This window comes from Pipra filicauda, unplaced genomic scaffold (assembly GCF_003945595.2).
Source record: "Pipra filicauda isolate LSUMZ 115617 unplaced genomic scaffold, ASM394559v2 scaffold73_size2923735_pilon, whole genome shotgun sequence".
Classification (NCBI taxonomy): Eukaryota; Metazoa; Chordata; class Aves; order Passeriformes; family Pipridae; genus Pipra; species Pipra filicauda.
The window spans coordinates 829,917-850,405 of record NW_024104909.1 but is presented as its reverse complement, the minus strand read 5'-3'; the positions used below and the strand labels follow the sequence as shown (position 1 = coordinate 850,405).

At 49.8% G+C, this 20,489-nt stretch overlaps 1 protein-coding gene across 3 annotated transcripts; it reads left to right on the top strand.

The window, feature by feature from the left end:
- Positions 1-224: 224 nt before the first annotated feature.
- NAA60 (N-alpha-acetyltransferase 60, NatF catalytic subunit) lies at positions 225-20,155 on the top strand. Of its 3 annotated transcripts, none has more exons than XM_039389571.1 (7): positions 225-336; positions 11,743-11,858; positions 12,998-13,127; positions 14,403-14,499; positions 16,601-16,835; positions 17,588-17,768; positions 17,990-18,157. In XM_039389571.1, the coding sequence occupies exons 2-6, from the start codon at positions 11,749-11,751 to the stop codon at positions 17,742-17,744; spliced, it is 729 nt and encodes a 242-aa protein (XP_039245505.1). In that variant the 5' UTR covers positions 225-336; positions 11,743-11,748; the 3' UTR covers positions 17,745-17,768; positions 17,990-18,157. The 3 variants fall into 3 exon arrangements, with proteins under 3 accessions (XP_039245505.1, XP_027606674.1, XP_027606675.1); XM_027750873.2 differs by lacking the exon at positions 17,990-18,157 and adding an exon at positions 18,183-20,155 and having other exon boundaries at positions 228-336; XM_027750874.2 differs by lacking the exons at positions 225-336; positions 17,990-18,157 and adding exons at positions 533-756; positions 18,183-20,155.
- Positions 20,156-20,489: the final 334 nt, after the last annotated feature.

Sequence of the window (20,489 nt, the reverse complement as noted above, 5' to 3'; positions counted from 1 at the left end):
ACGGAGGGAAAACTTCCGGCCAGGTGACACAGGGGTGTGACGCAACCCCACCTCCCATTTCGCAAGTGCCTGCGCTCACGGACGCCCCGTTAATTAACAGCCCCTTTAATTACGAGCAGCGCCCGGCGCCGCCCGCGCGGCCTCAGGGGACCGGCTCTGCCCCGCTCTGCGCGTGCGCGGCCCCAGCGGTCACGCGCGGCGGCGGCAGCCAATGGGGAGGCGCGTTACTGCGCGGTGCCCCGGTTGAGGAAGTGGCCGCCGTGTCCGTGTCCCCCCCGGTCCCAAGTCCGGCCTCGCTCCGGGATGTGCTGAGGGCGCGCCCGCCGCCCCTCCCAGGTGAGCCAGGAGCGATCTGGGGGGGGTCTCCGTGGCAGGGCGGCCGGGCCGGGGTTGTCATGGCGGCTGCACCCGGGACGGGCCCATCCGGTCGCCATGGCAACCCCGCCCCTTCCCCGCCACTAGGCCGCGGGGCCCGCGGGATGCGCTCCCGCCCTGCCTAGTAACGGAGAGCCCCTCGCCTGTGTCCCGCCCCATTTCCTCCTCCCCCGCGGCCGAATTCCCCGCGGGAGAGCCGGGAATGTGTCGCGTACGGCGGGATCCCGCTGCTTCCCCGCGGGGAGGAAAGAGTTGCTCGGGTTTGTTTGGACGCGGGCTGACGGCCGGGGGTTTTGCGGAGCGTGCGTTGTGGTTTTTTAAGTGTAACTGGACAAGCTGAGCCTTTAGTGTTGCCCCGGAGTCTTCACGGCACGGCGGCAGGTGCGTTTCCAGCGGTGTTCCGGCGGCCGTGCCCGTGCCCTCGGGCTCTGCGGGGTGGGATGTACCTGCCTTGTGTACGTGGTGAAAACAGCACCCCCATTCTGGAGACTGCTGGTGCTGGAAGTGCTGCTGTTCCCATATCCTGTCACTGGCCGGGGCTGCTTCTTCCCTGCCGACTTTGCCGTGTCCAGCCGGGAGCCAAAGCACGTGTCTCAGACATCCACAGGCATCAGATTATTGTCATATCGCACTGCGAGCTGTTCAGATGTTTAATTATGTTAACTGTGTTGTGTTTGAGCTCGGCCTGCTCTGGGTCTGTTGTGGTTTATCCCGGTTGTGTCGTGCTGCAGCCGCTCCCAGCCCGTGCTGGGTGATCTTGGAGATCTTTCCCCTCCCGAGAACGCGTCTCAGTGCCTGGCTTTTTACTGACAGATACATAGAGGCATTAAATCTCTGTCCCCAGCTCACACCAGACTTTCTAGATGCGTGTTTTCCCCTCTCTGTTTGTTTTGATAATTCCCATTATCCTCCTTTGCTGCCGAGCAACAAATGTTCTCAGGGAACTCGCTGTGAGAAGGTGGATGTTTTTCCCCCTTGCAGTGGTTCACACAAATTGGAACTGTTTGCCTCTCTCCTTTCTCTTTTTTATCTACCAACTTACAGATTTATTTGTCTCTGGGCATTGTGAGAGCTTTCTACACCTGTCAACATCTTAAAATGTTACCATCCTGGAAATCTGTGCCTTATCCCAAAGGATCATCAGTCAGTTTTGTTGCATATCTATTACTCTCTTCTTCCATCTAGTTATGAATTTGCTGAATAGATCATAGCTGGAATCTCTTTTCAGTGTGGATTCATGCTAGATTTGTTTAATGTAATTAATTATCTTAGTTAACTTCTTTAATCTGCCACAGACTCTCCTTAGCCCAGCTTAGTTTCCTCAGAAGCCTTTTTGGAGGACTCTTGTGGGAGTGTTTTGGGAGCACTAGTGTGTGGTGTTTTCAGATAAACCAGTTGTCTGTATGAATAAACTCCAGCAGGTGTCTCACAAGGGAAGTGGAAAAAAACCCCAAAAAACCAACAACCCCCCCCAACTGGTGGCTCTGTCCCAATGTGTTATAATTCCAGTGTGAACTCATTTATTTACAAGGTAAGACTGAGCAGCCTCACCCCCCCTTAGAAGCAGGGGTGGGTGCCAGGCTTGTAAAGTAGGAGGGTTTATCTTGCAGCTTAAAAAGTGGTTCTGTTGTGTCTTGTAAACTGCTTTAATTTGTGTTTCTGTGCCTGGTGGTAAATGAAGAAACATTCAGTAGTGTGTAAGTGTTGCTCTGATAGGTCATTTTGCTCTTTGAAGTCACTGCTGTTTCTCTCAGCTTGTTGCTGGGTGTCCTTAAAGCAAATTGACTTGTGTCTGACTGGTTGGTAGGTGGCTGGCCTGTGAATGCCTTTTGAAACCTGTGCCATTCTTAATTTTCACTTCTTTTCCTAAACCAGTGTGAATCATCCTGATTTCAGGTATCTGGGCTGGCCTTGGATGTGATGAATTCAGTGGAATTCAGAAACTGGTCTTTAGCCAAAGAGCCTTTAACAGAACACGTGCATTTATTTTTGTTAACAAAGTCTGGTGCTTCTCTCCTGTCTGGTGTTTTCTCCCCTACTAAGGATGATCTTTATTTACATGTGGGGGTGTTTGTTGCTTCATGGAGGGCTTTTTGGGGGGTGTTATGAATACAGGGGTTGGGCCAGTGTAGTCTGTCAGTCAGTGAGTCAATGGTGCTCTTGTAGCCCATCAGTGGATGGGAACTGGTCCTGCCACCCCAAAAGCCATTCCCTCACTTCCTGTCCATTTTCCACCCCTATGCCCCCCACCCTGGCCACTCCCAGCATAATTTTTGGAGTGAGCAGGAGCAGGGGAAACTGTGGTTGCAAAGGCTGACTGTGGATGACAGTGCTGTTGTAAATACCTGAGGAATTACAGGTGCAGACCCAGGGACTTCCTGGCAGAGCTGATTCAGAAATCCAGGAGGCTCAGCCTCCCTGCTCATCACAGGTTGCTGTGGGTCATGGGCAGGAATTCCCTCCAGTGACATCTTAAGATGCTTTTAAGGAACCAACTGGGCTTAAGCTGTTCAGAGTAACAGCAGAGAAAGTTCTGTCTTGGCTGAGCACCTTGTCTACAAACGTGGAAGTCAAGCAGTATCCAAAATCATTCTCAGAGTAAGATCATTTCCATCTTCCTGCCTTTTTTTTTTAACCAAAGTGTGTCTGATTGCTTCAATACAGAGTGCTGCAAAAAGAATTAGAGCTTCATGTCTCACACTGTGTCCCCCCCCCACACTTTCCTCCTTGCAGAAAGGTGGGAACAGGAGTTGCTCAGTTTTCCAACATTAGCTTTTAATTAAGTTTTTAATTTCTCCTTTTCAGCTTACTATATGTCTGTCAGAGCAGACACCTCTGCCAGAATCCATTTTAAATGTTACTGGCTTAAAACAGCAGCAGTGGGGTTTTTGAGCTCAATCTGAGTGTCTCATGCTGGAAAAGTCACTGAGAAAGGAAAGGAAAAGGAGCCATTTTGGCTCAGATTTTAAATTCAGGATCTTGGAGAGGTGTGAGCTTGGGGCACTCGTCTGCCAACTGGGAAAGGAATGTTCTTGCCAAGCATTTTTAAAGTTTATTTTATTTGAAAGCACCTTGTTTGCAGTAACATCTGAAAAGTTCTGTGTTGGTGTCCCCTCTAAGGGTGTAGGTGGAGGGACTGGGTTTTGTGTTGCTGCTCCATAATGAGGACGATGTGTAGGAAATGGGGGCAGCCTCCAATTCCCCTCTCCCGGGTTTTGTACCACACCAGGCTGAATTTCTGGCTGGTTTTTCAGGCACTAACATACATTTTCTGCGTGGCTGTTTATTCTAATTTAGAAATGGCAGCGGTGTGATGAATTGTGTGGGGGTTTGTTTTTGTTTTCTGGAGGAACTTGTGTATTAAATCTCCCCTCCAGCGAGGTTCCTGTTGCCAGCGTGCCTCTCTTGTGACCCTTGGGTTTGAACTCCCCACAGTGCCACTGTCACAAAGCAGATTTTCTCTTCCTAGTCTTAACAAGAAAAGATTTAACAGCAAAACCCTCTTAGAGATTCTTGTTTGCCATTCCCGGGAGGAATTGCTGTATCTGGGGCAGCAGGAAGCCATGCCTTGTTCACTGTGCTTTAGAGACACTTTACTCGGGGAGCAGCTCCCGTGAAATCCACGGCTCCAGCAATGTTTCCAGAGCTGTAGGGAGAAAGAGCAGCCTGGAAGGCAGCTCGCAGGCAAAACATTAACATTTTGTGCTGCTGGGAGTCTGACGAGTCCAGCTCCAAGTGGGCAAAGGATCAGGAATACGAGTGTCAGAGGATTGCACTAACAGTAAGTGTTTTCGTTTCGAATAAATAAGCGCTGCTTGCTGCGCAGGTAGAACTGTATTTCGCCTTCTCACTTCCTAATATCCTTTTAGGGACTGTTTCAGATGCTGAGCCTTCGTGGCGGGAGGCCAGAGTGTTAATTACGGTGATTCAGTGTGTTGGGCTTCCAGGCTTTTAGTGCCGTGCTGTGCTGTGCTGTGCTGTGCACACCCCGGTCCGGGCGGAGCGGGGAGTGAAGTGTGGAGCTGGAGTCAAGGTACAAACGTGTTCCTTAGAACCGTGTTTTCACAACTTCAGAGCTGAGGAAAAACTGTCTGAGCAGCGTGGGGTGAGCCTCTGGGAGCAGGGCTGGATGCCAGGAGGTTTTTCCCGGGTGTGTGTGACAGTGCTGCCTCCCTGACTGTCCAGTGTGCTCTGGCCAAATCTTGTAGCTGTTCCAAACGAGGGGGGGTTGATATCAGATTGACTTGTTTGGTGTATTTGGTGTTTGGTGAGATTCTGATTTAGCAGGGTGATCTTCAAGGTGTGGCAGCCTGGGAGGCTGTGCAGGGGCGGGTGGTTGGGGAGGGCAGTTTTCTGCACAGAAAGAAGCTCCCGCTGAAGGAACTTAAATAGTGAGGAGCTCCAAGTGCATGTCCCTGAGTGACCCAGGGTCCACAAGGGCTTTGAGGCTCAGTGCTTGTGATTCTGGTAGAAATGACAGAAAAACACGGATCAAAAAGTGTCATGAAGTGTTGTAAAATCACATAATTAACATCAGAGCCTGCTCTCAGCCACGTTATTACGTTGTTTTCAGACCAAGGCACAGAATCAGTCATTTTGTCCTAGATTTCTCATTAAGAATCTCACTCATTCCATGCATCCCCTTCTGCTAATGTAGGGAATGAAAGTGAGGGCAGCTTTGGGCAGCACTCCTGTGGGATGTGATACAGGGATGGAGGTGAAACCACCACTGTTCTGTTTATGACTGTGAACTCCAAGCCCCGTTGGTTTCCATAACATACTGGGAATGGGAACTGTGTCTTCTGGGGTTTGTGTGCTGCTTGTCCCAGATGAACCCCTGTGGGATTCCTAGAAGGAGCAGGAGCATTAAATGGGATAAACAGTGTAACAAATCACCTGTAGAGGTGTGATGGCATTGCTCACATAGCACAGGGAGGCTCTTGGTGTAGGCAGCACATTAAATACCCCAGCTTCCAGTTGCACCTTTAGATCCAAAGGAACTTGTGTGATCCCAAGAGATTTGCTCCTCACTGACATTGTGTGGGCCTGAGCAACCTGACCTAAGTTGGGTTAAACCCCAGAATATCTTTCCAACCTAATTTTTTTTATTCTGTGACCACACTTGAAGTAGTACCTTGGAACTGTCATTTAAATACTGTCAGTATTTAAATATATTTAAAAATTTGGCTCCTATTGCTTTAATAATGTTGCCCTAAGTCCTGGAATTGCCTCTTTGAGATTCTTAGTAATGAATTCATGATGTTTTCAAATCCAGTTGCACTTTCATTGTATTAAATGAAAGGAGCTTGGTGACAGGGGTTGTCTGTGTAGAACATTCCCTGCGAGACCAGTAACCTAAAAACACAGTAAGCTGAAAATGAAATGCAGCAGGGAAATCTTTACTGCTTTGGGGAATTAGACTGGTTCACATTGAATGGTTTAATGTAAATCAAGTCCCCAGAGCCAGATGGCACAAGGTAGAAAGACTTCTGGCTGTGAAAACTCCTGCTGGCATTCTGGAAGTGACAGTCCCCAGACAACAGCAGAGTTTGTGGCTGCTTTGGGTGCTGTGTTGCATTTTGGGGAGCTTTTAAAATTCTGTCTGGGCTTCGTTTGGTCCTATTTCTTTACAAGTGAGAGAGGACGCCAGGTGGCATTAGAATTTGTTTCCTGGAAATCTTGCCTTACTGGGATTTGAGGATTGTCCACACGGGAGTCACAAACAAGGATTTGGTGGCGGCGCTGGAGCAGCTCCTCTGGTGAGGGTTCCAGGCATGAGGAATCCATCTCTGTCCTGCTGTGTGTGCATGTACACCTTCCAGGGAGTGTCTGCAAAGTAAAATACAGCCACTGTGACGTGTGTGTGGCTGCAGTGCTGGGCACAGGCACACGGGGAAGGGCCAGCTCACATCCTGCCTGTGCCCAGCGGATTGTCCGGTGTCTCTGGGATTCCTCCGGCCTGGCCTGTGCCTGGTGTGTACTTGGGAGGCGCCTGCAGGAGCTCAGCCTTTTCCCTCTGTGGAACAACAGCAGATAATCCTTACTAATCCACAGGAGTGTGCTCCAAGTAAATGCTTTGAATTCCAGGAGGTGAAAATCTTCATCCCTGTGAGGATCCACACTGTTTCATGCTGGAGGTGCTGGGAATACCAGGGTGGCTGGGTGTGTGTGTCCGTGGGGACAGTGCTGCCTGAATTATGGGATCACTTTAGAGACACCCACGGGCTGCCAGGGATTGTTTTTCTTTACTCTTTCCTGCAGGTTTGCTTCTTTCTGTTCAGGATTAATTGATTTCAATTAGCTGTTAAGTAATAGTAAAAGGCTTTTGATGACCTTCAGCCTTAGCTTTGTTTCTGCAAGTGAAGACGATTCCCTCCCGTTGGTTTTTGTGTGAACACTAAATTTGAAACCAATACATCCCTTATTGGGAGTTATATATGTAAACAACCCTAGTTACTATTTGTTTAACTTTAGTCTTAGATTACCTGGCTTTTATTCTGCCAGGAAATTCGGTGATGTTTGTTGCTAGATAATAAAATTTTTATTTGGGAATTTCATGAGTTCATCTGCATGGAAACTGAAATCCAAATAAAACTTAATGAAACCAGTGTCTTGTGACAGTTCATTGTCCCACTCATTTTTACTGGCTGCACAAGGCAGAAATGTTGTTAAAACATGTCTAACAGTGCTAAACAAGGGAAATCTTAACTTGCAGAACCACTTGGCCACGTTTTTGTGGGTATGGAAGTGCTCGAGGGATTTTCAAGCACGTTTAAGCAGCTGCCTGCCGAAGTCTAGCCAGCATCAGGCTTTATCCTGCATTTGAACACCCTGTTGGATTAAGAGTGCTGCTTCTGTGTGGCTGCCTGTTTCTCTAGAAATGGGGTCTGATGTAGACTTTCTTGTTGTTGTTTAAATACAAGAACTTCAAGAGGGAAAGAAAACTTCCTGCTCTCGAGAAAAGCCTGAGTTGAGGTTTCTTAGCTGCGAAGCATCTGGTTCTGGTTCAAATAAAGAAACTGTCCCTGCACCTGTCTGAAAATGAGAACTGCCTGGAAATGCTAGTGGTAGAAATCTGTCAGTGCCTGTACTCAGGTCTTTGTGCTCAGTGAACAGGGATAAAGAATTCCTGGAGCCTCAGCCATTGCTTGGGCTGATGCTGGGAGCCAAAGGTTCTGCTGCCTTTTAGACAAAATTGTGAAATGCTGTCCTTTAGCTCATTAAAGCCAGAGCTTATTGATGCCAGAGATTATTTTTAGATAGTAAGTTTAGGCCTTACAACGTGCTTTAATTTAAAACTATATGTCACGTTGGCTAATTTAGTAATGTGCTTACTATTTCTGTTCATCCAACTTCCATTACTGCTAAATGTTTGTCAGAAGAATTTGATAGGTTCCTCTGAGCTGCCCATTACACCTGAGGCCAAAACATTTTGTAAGATTTGTTTCAACAGAGCAAGGCAGAAGGGTAGTAGAAATGCTCAAAACCTTTATGCTTTCCTGTATTTTTGAAATGAATTTGCTGTGTGTTAATATCTGCAGGTTTTAGGTAGGAAAGGGAATTCAGTGCTGAGTACTGACCTGCAGTATTTTGGAAAAGGATGTCCTCAGAGCTTTTTCAAAAGTTTAGCTGCACAATCCCTTCATAAGCATGAGATATTAAATAAAACATGAAATGCTGGCTCATTTACAATCCTCCTCAGTGTTTTCCGTTTAACAGTGGGGTGAGGGAGCACCCACTGTGCTCCCCTGGGAGCAGAGGCAGTGGGTGATGTTAACCACGCCCTTCCCAGACCGTGGCCATCATGTGAACAAAGACATTAAAAGAAATAAGATAACTTCATTTTGGCTTTTCCAAAATGGCCGTGGACCTCCTTCAGTTAACCACATGTCCCTGGAGCCTGTGTTTGGCTTCACAGCAGCCACCACTTGATCTCAAAGGTCAGAACTTGGGTTGTCAGTGTTGCTACCTCGAAACCCCTAATGGCCCTTTTAACTTTCATCAAGCCTAGAGTTGTATTTTACACCGATACTGGGGGTTTGTTTGTTTGTTTTTGTGCTTCCAAACATATATTTTTGTCCTCTAAAACTAAGCTGACCATAAAAGTGATGCTCTGGTCACTGTGCTGGCTGAGGGTTTTGCTCAGGACTTTGGCTGTGCTCAGGGGCAGGACGTGGTCTTGGGTGTTTCCCAGGTCTCCATGGAGAGCTGTCACCTGGGTATGAAGGGGGTTGACTTGCCTGGGATTTCTTCTCTGGTGGTCACAGTCACCGCCCACGGGGTCCAGCGATGACACTTGGGAGTTGCAGCTTCCACGTCTGTCAGTTGAGGTGGTGGCCTTGATGTGCTGGGGGTGAAGGAGGGAAGCCCCCACACGCCAAGAAGTTATGAGTTATTATACCCATGGTCAGTGTCACGGGCCGTGCCTCGAGCCTCCAACCTCTCCCTGGGCCTGAGCAGAGTTTCTGTGTCTGGCCTGGTTCCCGCCTTTCAAGATTGGCAGAGGGGAGGATGGGCCATCAGAGGTGTAAACTCGGCTCTTTCTGCCTTTTCAGGGCTTGACACCTTCAGCACTGGAGGGAGGGATGGGCCCAACTGCCCATCAGAGGTCAAAAGCCTGCAAAAGTCTCCTAGAATGCATAAATCATTACCCGTTTCAGTCTCTGACAGCCTCTTACTGCTGCAAGGCCTGGCCAGAGAGGAAGGGGCAGGCTCTGCTCTCCTAAAACCCTGTGGCTGGACATACTGCCAGACAGATGTCCTGAATGTTCCTTAAATGTGCTGCAGCATCCAGATCAGGTCATGGAGTGAGTCCCTGCAAACACAACCAGTCCTGATGTCTGAATTTGAGGGGAGGGGAATTACCCGGTTCAACAAAACAGTCATGGATTACTTTTTTAAGGCTGGCTTCAGCTCCAGGATAATGTGTAATGCTTGCCCAGCTCTTTGAGAATGTAGTGTTAGATACACATGGACTAATCCTCACAGGAATGTGTCCTGTGCTGGCTCTGCCTCTCCCGAAGCGGCTGCTGGCTCACTCTGCTCCTGGGCCCTGCCTTTTGTACTCATTAGGAAAAATAATGGTTCTGGCATGGTGGTTTCATTTCTCTCTGATTTATTAATGCTGCGAGCATTGCCTGAGAAGGGGTGTTGCCTTACAGGAGCATTAAAACTTCTCAAGAAAAGTGATCCTGTGGTGTGTCACTGCTCTGAAATGGCTCAGCAAAGGGTCTGGCAAGGGTGGGAGGAGTGGGAGGGTGGGCCTGGGGTCCACACCATCAGGCAGGAGTGATGTGGATCAGATCAGCCACAGCCAGTGAACGTGCCCTTCCTTCCTTCCTTCAGGATCCCACGGGGTAAAGCTGAGGCTTCTTAAAAGGTCATCAGGGGTTGGTGGAGAGCGTGTGCTCTGCCATGACGGGGTTGCAAGTCCAGCCTCGGGGGACTTGAGGCAATTCTAGGAGTGTAAAATGAGTTCTAAAGGCAGCAAGAAGTACTGTTTTTATAGGTGCTTAAGCTGTTTTGAAACTGGCATCTGGACTGATCGTGAACACTGTAGGCTGCTCAGTAAATAAGCAACACAGTCCTAGAATAGGCTGGGAAATAGCTGTGATTCTTTTTAAGGAATTCTTTGGAGGAGAACAAGTGATCCACATCACTATTACGGATCCCTTTCTCCAGGAAATATGTAGAAGCAGTCATGGGGAGGAAAGCTGTGTCTGGGAGGGATCCTTTGCTTGAAGAAACCCACCCTATTTCATCTTTTTCAAGAGCTGTTGGAGCTCTCTCAGCACTGATATTGAATTCCAAGGACCCCGACATCCGGGGATTCTGAATATCTTTGTGTTGTGCTAACTGGGAATTGTTCTCTACCCTCTCATCCAGTGGAGCTGCAGAAAAAAACTGGTTTATGTGCCTTAAAAGAGAAATTTGGGGACAGAATGTGGGTTTTGTGCCTTAACCTGTTTTTTTTCTGAGGGGTACAGTGGAAAGGGGGTGTTCAGTATTTTTAGGAGAGCGATCGCACACGGTTGTGTGCTGTCAAAACACATCAGATGGGGTTCACTGCTGTGCCTGCTCCTTTTGTGCATCTTTGCACAAAGTCACAGAGCAACTGTATCTGACAAAGTAAGTTTAATTACTTACAGTTAATTGCCAGATTGTAAGTTGTAACTTTGCCAGTTACAACTTTTGTGTAGAAGCTGCTCAAATGGCAGTCCAGTGTGTTAAATCTGTTCCTTCTCCAGCTCTGAGCTCTAAATCAAGAGGATTGGAAAGCTGAGCATCCCTTTCACCAGGAGGGCACAGACAAACACTGCTGTGTGCAGCATTTCCCTTATAACTTGGCATTTTGAAACCAAGATTTGAGACTCTTAAAATCGCGAAAAGTAAAAATTTCAAGTCATTTATTTTTGTTAAGGGTGGTGGGTTTGGCTTTTCTTTCCTTTGCATCCTGGTCTGGTTCTTCGACCTGGGAGGGCTGGAGCAAGAGACAAGGGAACTGACTCTTGGAGTTGCTGTGCCTTGTCGATCTCATGTGGGGTTTTGTCCTGCCTGAAGCCTGTTCTCCGTTCATGCATCAGTGCTGCAAATGCTTTTACAACCACTTCAGTTATCACTTGCTCCTTTCCCTCTGGTGCCTTGTTAAAAAGGCTGAAGACATTGCAGCCAGTGTCCTGTACGTGGTTAGTGGATCATGGCAGTGCTATGGAGAAAAGGTGTCCTGGGATTTCTGTATTTGACTGGTCTCTGCCGGGCTGGAAAGCCAGCCCTTGAGGAACTGTGCCACGTGGGAACGAGGGGAGTGAAACTAAGTCTCATTTCACCAGCATAGGTTAAACAAAATGAACATTTTAAAGAGTTGAAATCCTCTGCATATGTACTCACTGGAGATGGCAGGTTTGTGCAAGGGGACTTTCTAAATGCTCTTCTAGCAGTGCTTCCTTTTTAAGCTGTTTGTTCAGTTTTGTTTTAACAAAATGTTGGTCCTGCACAGACATTTGAAGAGCTCCATGCAACATAAGGTACACTTGGCACATTGTTGGCTTATTTAATGCAGCACCCTGAGCTCTTTTTGGAAGGATTTGTGGCCATGTGCACACCATACTGTGCTCACAGGGAGCGGGATGGGCATGGATGCAGGGCTGGAGGGGTGGGTTGGGCTGAGCAGCGAGCTGGGCTTATCCTGTGGGCAACGCGGCTTCAAGTTATTTCTCGAATGAACGTTGCCATGTTTTGCTTCATCTCTCCTGAAAATTCGTTTTGCTGGGGAAAAACAGCTTTATCAAGGCCAAGATCCTCCCGGTGCTTGGAGGTGGGATCAGCCCCTGTCCTCCCTCGTTCCTCACGTGCCTCCTGTCCTTGCAGGCGTGAATGACAGAGGAGGTGCCCCCGACTGCACTGACGGACGTGAACCTGCGCCTGCTGTGCCACGATGACATAGACACAGTGAAACAGCTCTGTGGAGACTGGTTCCCAATAGAGTACGTCACTGGCTCGGGGGGGATCTGAAACAAAGGCTGGGAGCCTGCACTGGTCCACTTTGGAGCTGACTCCAAAGGCTCTGCAGCCATCTGGGCTGTTGCCAGGACAGCAGCAGGTTCGGAATATTCTGTGCACTGTGCTGGTGTTGCTGTAACAGCCCTTTGCTGCCCTGGCCTGAAGGCATCAGCAAGTTCCTGTGTGCAGATTGTGGCAGGAAAATGGGCTTTGGGAAAGACTGTGAATGAGGTGGGGAAAGGGGCACTCCTCCAGGCAAAAGGACAGCATCCCTGTGAAAGGAAGTTGTGTCCTGGAGCATGTGCTGAGGAAACGCCCTCAGAGCCAAACCAAACCAGCAGGGAGCAGCTGTTCCTGAGGGATTGTCCTTCTGAATGTCCCAGGGGAAATGAGCAGTACTTCCTTGTGTCCTCAGCATCACTGTTGCTCCCAAAGGTCTGGCTTAAAGCTGATCTCAGCCTGTCCCAGGTCAGTTCCCCAGGCCCCCATTTGGTAAATGCCCATGACTGCAAAAGCACAGGAATGAGGAACTTTTCTGGGGGACAGTGACAGATTTCTGGCCTAAAGCATCCAAGGAAACCACAGCTGTAGGCTTCAAGGGTTTTTTTTTTCTTTAGCTTTGTTGAGAAGGCTTATAGAAGATTTAAGCAGATTATAAATAAGATTGTATAAAATATAACAAATCAGCAAAAGCATTCATAATATTTTGAGTTTGTAGATTTCTTTTAAATGCAAGGCTGAACTCTCATTTTGAAATAAATGAGTACCCCAGTCTCCCTTTTGTGTCTGCAGAAGGAGGAGGAGAGTTGGAGGCTGGTGGTGTGATTTTTTTTTTTGTTGTTCCAATATGCAGTATTTTTTTTACACATGTATCAAATTAATGAGATCCTTACGCTTTTAGATGAGGGCAGATGGATCTTGCATTTAAAAATAACTTGCTAAAGATGGAATTGAAAGCTCTGGGCAGTGAATGTAAACCAAAAATGTGGCTCTCTTAGCAAGGCAAGGAGGCCATTATACGATGCCATTGTACCAAAGGGGGGGCAACAGCTGTTTCCAGTTGAGCATCTCGGCACGTGGGTTTTGCATCCTGAAACATTCCTGGTTTTCCCTTCCTTCCCAGGTACCCTGACTCATGGTACCGAGATATCACTTCCAACAAGAAGTTCTTTTCCCTCGCAGCCACCTACAGAGGCTCCATCGTGGGCATGATAGTGGCAGAGATCAAGAGCAGAACGAAGGTGCACAAGGAGGTACGTCCCTGCACTGAGCTCCAGTGACATAATCCACCTCTTGCCGTGGTTAACGGGGGTGGGACCTCCTTGGGGTATTTTTTTCCCCCTTCTATTCAGACACTTGACCCTGAGTTAATTTAGGGGATGAAGCGTGTGCTGATTCCAGCTAACGGAGCCTGGGTGGGGGGACGTGTCTGAACACATGAGCCTGGTGCCACAGAGTCTCTTCCTGCTGCAGCCCATGGCCTGATGGGAAGCTGAGGGATCAGGTCATGCAGGTGTAATCCCAAATACCTGTGCAGGAGGCATTTAACTGTTGCCTGGCTGTGTTCAGTGTCCCTGGTGACTGCAGGATGTGTAGCTGTGGGAGAAGAAACCTCTACCTTTTTTACTTAAGAGCTTTCTCAGCTGTACTGGGAGAGTCACTCTGGTGACTTCCTGCAGAAACCCCTCCATTTTCACAGTCCCTATCTCGAACCCAGAGGGGAGGTAACCAACCTGCAAAGAGCTTGAGCTTCAGAGATAATACAGCTTGGAGGTCAGGAGAGACAACACAGTACAGCAGAGAGGGAGAGAAGTGATGGTCACTGAGCACAGTGTGGGAGAAGACCACTAAAAAAAAGCAGGGGCAGTGCAGAGGGTTCATAACCCCTGAAAGGCCATCAGTGTTGTGGTTAAACAAAAATCCCAACATTCACAGGAGCTGAGAGCACTGAGCAGCATGGGTCTCTTCACTTCAGCTATCTGGCTTCACCTCAAAGCTCATCAAAGTCAGAAGCTGCACTTTCAGCAACTCTAACAAAAGGCTCTTGTCCCAGCCAAGCTGGAAGCCAAGGGCTTATTCAGCCACTGCTCCAGCAGTTGGGCTTGTGGAACGTGCTCCTTGTCCTCTGCAGCAGTGCAGGGATGTCCAGCTCAGGTGGAGCTTGCAGGCCAAGAGGACCTGCTGGGTTGATTTAGACACTGATGGGTGACTCCAGAACTGGCACTTTGAATCCTTCCTGGTAAAGAAAGCCAGTATGTTCTGTCCCTAAGGCCACAGGTAATGTCTATAGTCAGGAAACACCATGATTTGTGTTCTGTGTCTGGGAAGATGATATGAAAGTAGGAATAGCCCCAAAGGAACCGTGCTTGGATTTTTGAACTTCCTTTCCAAAAACTTCAGCTAAGACTGTTCAGTGAAGAGAAGATTCCTGCTTTAGCCTTGTTTTCAGGTGTTCCAGTACAGGATTTCTGCTTTCTCCTGTGCCTCCCCGGGTACCCTACTAAATAACTTGTCTTATCTCTACTCAGGATGGAGACATCCTAGCTTCCAATTTTCCTGTGGACACTCAAGTTGCTTACATCTTGAGTCTTGGAGTGGTGAAGGAGTTCAGAAAACATGGAATAGGTAAGATGCTGCCCAGTGACAACTGTTGCTCTCATTTGCCAGTGGTGTGACTGAAGGAGCTCCAGCATATCCCTGTAGGAAAGGCTTACCCCTGACTGATACCAGCAGGTGGGAAGGTGATGCACCTACATCTCCTGCCTGGTGTCAGTGCAGCTGCACTGAGAGCTTTTTACTGGTGTGGACACAACACAATATGCAAATATTTCCAAAGAGCACAGGGCTTTGTCCATCTTGTTCCCAGGGGCCAGCTGAGCACACCAAAAACTCACAGCCCTGCTGCTGAGACTGACTATAAGTGTGAGAACCTCACCCTGGAGCAGGGTTTGAAATGATTTTCTCTTATGGGTATCAGCAGCCTGATCCCTGAGGCAGAAAATAGAGCTGCTTTTAAGCTTTCAGCTTCAACACATAGAACAAACAGTTAGAAAATGACAAAGGGAACTGGAAAAAGAGTGTAACTTGGACCTGGTTAGATCTCAAATGCCTGGACAAGCCAGCTCTGAATGTCTGCTGCCACATGCAGCGTTCCTGCAGCCATTTGGAATCCTGCAGTTCAGAAGGGCTTTACCTCTGCCTAGAGCAGGGTGTGCTCTGTCACCAAATGCTGCCCTTCTGGGGTGATTTCAGGCAGGATCTGTATCTTTCATCTGCAAAAGGGAACAGGCCAGGTTTGGCAGCGTGGTCCTGGGTTGCACACCTGGGATCTCTTCAGTGGATGCAGGTATAACTCATTATCTCCAACTCCTCCCTTCTCCCCCAGCCATGTTTGGAAAGGGACAAACTGATAGGATGCACAAAGAAATGACCAGAGAGTCCTCAGAGAGAGCACTGTGTTTAAACCTTGCATTGAAATGCCACAGAATGATGTTCAGAGAAGGTGGTAAAGGGGTATTCTGTAAAATTGTGGTGGTTTTGAGTCTCCTTTCAGTTTCCAAGTCCTCATTTTTTTTCCCAGCTCCATCTTGCTGGAATTTTCTCCCATCAGAGTCAGTATTTCCTGCATCCATTTCATCTACACAGCATGTTACCGTCCTCTCTCAAAACCTTTGAACTTGTCCCTGTAGCAACACAGCCTAAAGAAGCTGCTGCTGCTTTTTCTGAGACCTTTCTTTTGAGAGTTTTTCTGCTGGTGTTTGAAGCTGAAGCTTTTCATGCAGGAGGCTCTTCACCCCAGGCATGCTGCTGAGCACTAAAGCTCTGATTTTTCCCTGGAAGACAGTAAAAGGTTTTGGTTTCTAGTTCTCTGCTATTCTTAAACCAGAGGACAGCTGGATTTCTGTGAGGTTTCAAGACTGGAATATGTCATAACTAAACTGAACTGCTGTATTGTTGATGTCTCTCAGTATATTTTGGGTTTGCAGATCCTGGGGATTGTGAAAGAGCAGCAGCCACCTCACCTGTGTGTATTAGTCAGGCTGATCCTTTAGCCTGGTGTTACCACACCTGATGGGAGAAGTTCCCATGCAGGTTCTGCTGGGTCCACTGTGCCGTGTTGAGGTGGTGTGGATGAACCTCCAGGTCTTGTCTCTTGGGGCTGGAGTATCCTCTGTGCCCTCCTCTGGTTTTTCCTGCTGGCTGCACCAAATCCAGGTTGAGTGAGACTGTGCCTCTGCTCTCTTCCTTAGAAGGGATCTTCAAAACCCACCAGTTGTTAGATTTTGAGTTCAGCAGACACAGGGCAATAACCTGCTTGTGAAGCTCTGTTTTGACACTCTGCTGTTTTAAATGGCTCTGAAATAAATAAATGTATGGGGTGGAAGTGATACCATTGAAAATGACTCAGTGACCTTCCCCACAGCTGGGAGCTGCTCCACTGGGGATGGGTGACATTGTCCCATGTCTGGCTCATCCCTGTGGTTATTGAGTCAGAGATCTGTGTCTTTAAAATCTCTGTTTTTTGAAGCCATGCTTATAGGTGAGATGAGATTCATATTAAAACCACCTAGCATGATCCTCTGAGAACTGTGTGGGATTTGGGGCCCTCAGGGATGTGCAGCAATCCCTGCTCAGACACTGGTGCAGGAGGACTCAGCTGAGCCCCACGAGCCCTCATGCTGAGGAAGGCTCCACACTGTGATCCTGCTGCTCTTCCTTTCCACAGGTTCACTCTTGCTGGAGAGTTTGAAGGACCACATCTCCACCACTGCCCAGGACCACTGCAAAGCCATCTACCTGCACGTCCTCACCACCAACAACACAGCAATAAACTTCTATGAAAACAGAGACTTTAAACAGCACCACTATCTCCCCTATTACTATTCCATCAGAGGGGTCCTCAAAGATGGCTTCACCTATGTCCTCTACATCAACGGCGGGCACCCACCCTGGACAATCTTATATCCTTTACCTGCTGAGCACAGGCCAAGCCATGTTTGGGGTTAACAACAGCAACCCACCAAAGTGTGGGGACTGCTGCCTGCTCGGATGTGAGTTTAACCTGAAGTTGGAAGGAAGGCGATGATAGAGGGATTTGACAGTGATCCGTGTGTCCCCAGGCTCCCCCAGCTCCTCTGGGAACAGGTCAGGGAGTCAGCCTAGGATTTCTGGAGCAAGTCTGATGCCAGTGATAGTGAATGCTGGTGTTAGGCCAAAGTGCAGGGCATGCTTCGGCTTGTGGTGTGCAGGATTTGGCCTGCATGGAACATGGCAGAGAAACTATTGGTCTTGCTTCCTGTGACTTGGGATCCCCTGTGAGCCTGGCCTGGATCTCAGCAGGCTGCTCTCACACTGACTTAGAGAGTTTGTTTCAGGTCACCAAATCATGGAAAGAAACCCCTTTTTCCCAGGTGTAGCTGGTCAATCCCAACCTCCCAGGGCAGGGGGATGGATTGCCATCCCCACAGGAACTTGCCATGGAGTGCAAAGAGAACAGGCAGCTGCTTAGAGGAGGTATTTCCCACACAATTGGAGCCAGCATTCCCAAACTGTCTTTTACAGGGGAGAACAGACCTGCTTTTGACAGACAGGTGGTGGCAATGAATGCAAGGAGCAGATCTGAGTGAGCAGGGCAGCTTCCACTGTGCACGGAGCGATTTCACGTGTTTCTTAAGTCACAGTGTAACTGTTTTTGTCCTTAACTGGTGGCCACTGACTACCTACAGCACATTGGATCCACACTAGCCAGCCTGAGCCCATGCTCCATTCCCCAGAGGATATACCGGCAAGCCCAGAGCCTCCTGTGCAGCCTCCTGCCCTGGTCTGGCATCTCTGCCAAGAGCGGCATCGAGTACAGCCGGACGATGTGACCGCAGGGTGTGCGGGAAGCCCAGGTGGGTACTGGGGACAGCCCCTTCCCTGCCCCACGGCCACAGTCCTGGAGTGGGAGCGTCCTGCTGCTGTGGAGTGCCTGGGCAGCTCTGTGCTTCTGCCTCCAGCCAGTGGCTGAACTCCTGCTGTGGTTTCATTTGAAGGGAATTCGCATTCTGATCTTGTTTACTTGAGCCCAGAGCCCAACAGAAGGTGGAATGTGCTGTCCCTCTCCTTTTCCCAGATGTTGGAGCAGCGTGCAAGACCCACAGTGACTGAGCCCTCAGTGTCCCAGCCCAGGAACTGGAAGGCCATTTGCTACCAGTGCCATTGCATGTCTCTGACATTCCCAACACTGTGGCTCCCCTGCACGCTTGGAGAGACCCATCATTAACACCTGGTTTCCCTACAACACCTGCCCTCTTTTCTTTCCATAGGATCGTTCCTCCTTCCACGTGACCCACCCGGCTCTGCGCTGGTTCCAGTGATGACAGCTCTTGGCCAGTGACCCAGCCCCTGGGCGGGACTCCCTGTTCCACAGGGACTGACATTTGGCAGACTTGACCCCGGGGCTCAGCCCCGACCCCCCGTGGGCTGGGGCGGGCCTGGGTGTCCGTCACCACTCCGTGTGCATGTTGCACTGTCCCCACCACCTCCCTCGCCTCCGGTTTGCTCCTTCCATACACGTGGGTTCAGCTGCTGCTCCCACTGCTCCCAGAGCAGCTGAGGGAGGGTCAGGAATGTGCACTGAGGAACCACTGAACGGCTGGCAGGGGACAGTCGGAGAGTTGTGCTGGGAAAAGGGGAGCCGGGTGAGGGGAAAGGGGGAGTGAGAATCATGGTTTGGTCCTCCCACATCAGCTGCTCGTGCTTCCTGTGGGTAACTTGCAGGGAGAGTAACTGCCTCGCATGAGAAACTACCCAGCCCCACCAGCCCTCTGGAGTGATGTACAAAGAAGTGTAGAATTCAGGATGCATCGAGTAGAAGGCAGGGAATGAAATTGCTATTTCATAGTGAAATATATATGTATTATAGTGTATAGATCTTTCTGCCTCTGTCCAAGTTGGAATGTAGCAGGGGACGGGAGCTGGGGGTGAAGAGTCTGGTCCAGAGCCCGTCTCCTCCCCTGTATGTGCCCTCCCTTGGCACTGGACTCTTGCAGGCTCTGGAGTGATGGAATGTGTGCACAGATCACAACAGTTTCTCCTTGCTGAGGAAGGTGCCCCAGCTGCTCGCTGTCGTGTTCTGGGCTGTGCTCTGACCCCCTGACGCTGTGCTGGGCAGTGTCCTGGCTGCAGGACCCCTCTGGCTGGGCCAGCTGGGCCTGAGTCTCTGCTCACTGGCAGCTCATGTCCAGCCTGTGTGGAGGCCCCAGAGCTGCAGCCAGGCCATGGGCCCTGCTACATTCCCATGGCAAATCCTCCTTCCCTGGCTGAGGCTCTTCCCCTGCTCAGCACCATGTTCCTCATTCCCCTCCCATCGTGTCACTGGAGCAGAGGGGTCCAAGCTCCATCTGGTGCAGGGCCTGGATGTGCTGGCACTGCCAGCTCTGGCAAGGGCTGGGCAGGACCTGGGGGTGACACTACAGGTCAGGCTGGGTCTTAGAAGACCTTGCAGACTGGATGGCCACAGAAAGCCCTGTCAGTGTCTGAGCCCCTGGGGTGGGAGGCACAGGAGGGGAGGGTGCTGTGTGTGACAAGTGCCACCCTGGAGAGCAGGAAGCCCCAGGGGCTGGCATGGACCTTCTGGGAGCAGCACAAGGCTCTTGTGCGAGGTGCTAGTCCTTCTGGGGCTCAGAGGCATAGCTCAATGACTGACACAAGGTAAAGAAGTGTTTATGAGGAGTCAAGCTGGTGCTGGTGGAAAGGCCATCCTTTGAGACCTCTGAGCCCCAGGATGCCAAGGCTGCCCTCGGAATGGACCTCTTTTACCCCATCTGTCTCTGATTCCTCTCCAGTTCAGCTGCCCACAGTGACCCCTTCCAGCCCCAGTGCCCCTGACGCACCTTCCAGCCTCAGTTCCACAACACCCTCATTTGGGTTACCACTTTTTAGTCTGGGGTATTTTTGCTTATCCACTTTTTACTTAAACACATCTGTTAGTTTAGAGGTTCTTTAGCAGCCCAAGCCCTTGGTTTTCCTCAGCACTTGCTTTCTCTGGACCAGAATGAAGCTCTTTCTCTCCTGAGTGCCTGGCACTGATATGTGTGTGTGTGTGTCCCCTTTCTCCCCTCACACAACCCCACTCCACTTCTGCAGCACTGGAGCACATCCCCAGGGGAGCTGTGACTGGTCTGTGCCCTCCTGCCACCCTGTCCCGAGGCATTAGCCCTGTCCCCACTTTGCAGCCTGTTATTTATTGAAGAGCCTCTCGCTAAATGTCTTCAATTAAACCAAACCTCTTTTCTGAGTTGTCTGTCCCTGCACAGGAATCAACTGACTGCTCTGGCCCTGACCTTGTGCTGGGGGTGCCCACAGACCCTCCTCACTGGGGCTGGAGGAATCCTGGGGGAGCTGCTGCCAGGCAAAGCCAGGGATCAGCTTGGAGCAGGCAGAGAGGGGGGGACAGGGCAGAGGGAGCAGCTCCTCCAGCACTGAGCCTGCCCTTCCAATGGTGGGTGGAGGGTTTTCCTGAGCCCCACAGGGACTGGGGCTCCTTGCTGGCTGCCCCACATTTCAGCCAGGACAAAGGCCCCGCAGGCACAGCCAGTGCCCACGAGGTGCTTCAGCATCTGCAGCAGCAC

Coding starts and splice junctions, on each gene's coding strand:
- NAA60 (XM_027750873.2), top strand. CDS start 11,749: ATGACAGAGGAGGTGCCCCCGACTGCACTGACGGACGTGAACCTGCGC. Junction 14,500..16,600: donor GTTCAGAAAACATGGAATAG/GTAAGATGCTGC, acceptor TCCTTTCCACAG/GTTCACTCTTGCTGGAGAGT. Junction 16,836..17,587: donor CACCCACCCTGGACAATCTT/ATATCCTTTACC, acceptor ACTGGTGGCCAC/TGACTACCTACAGCACATTG.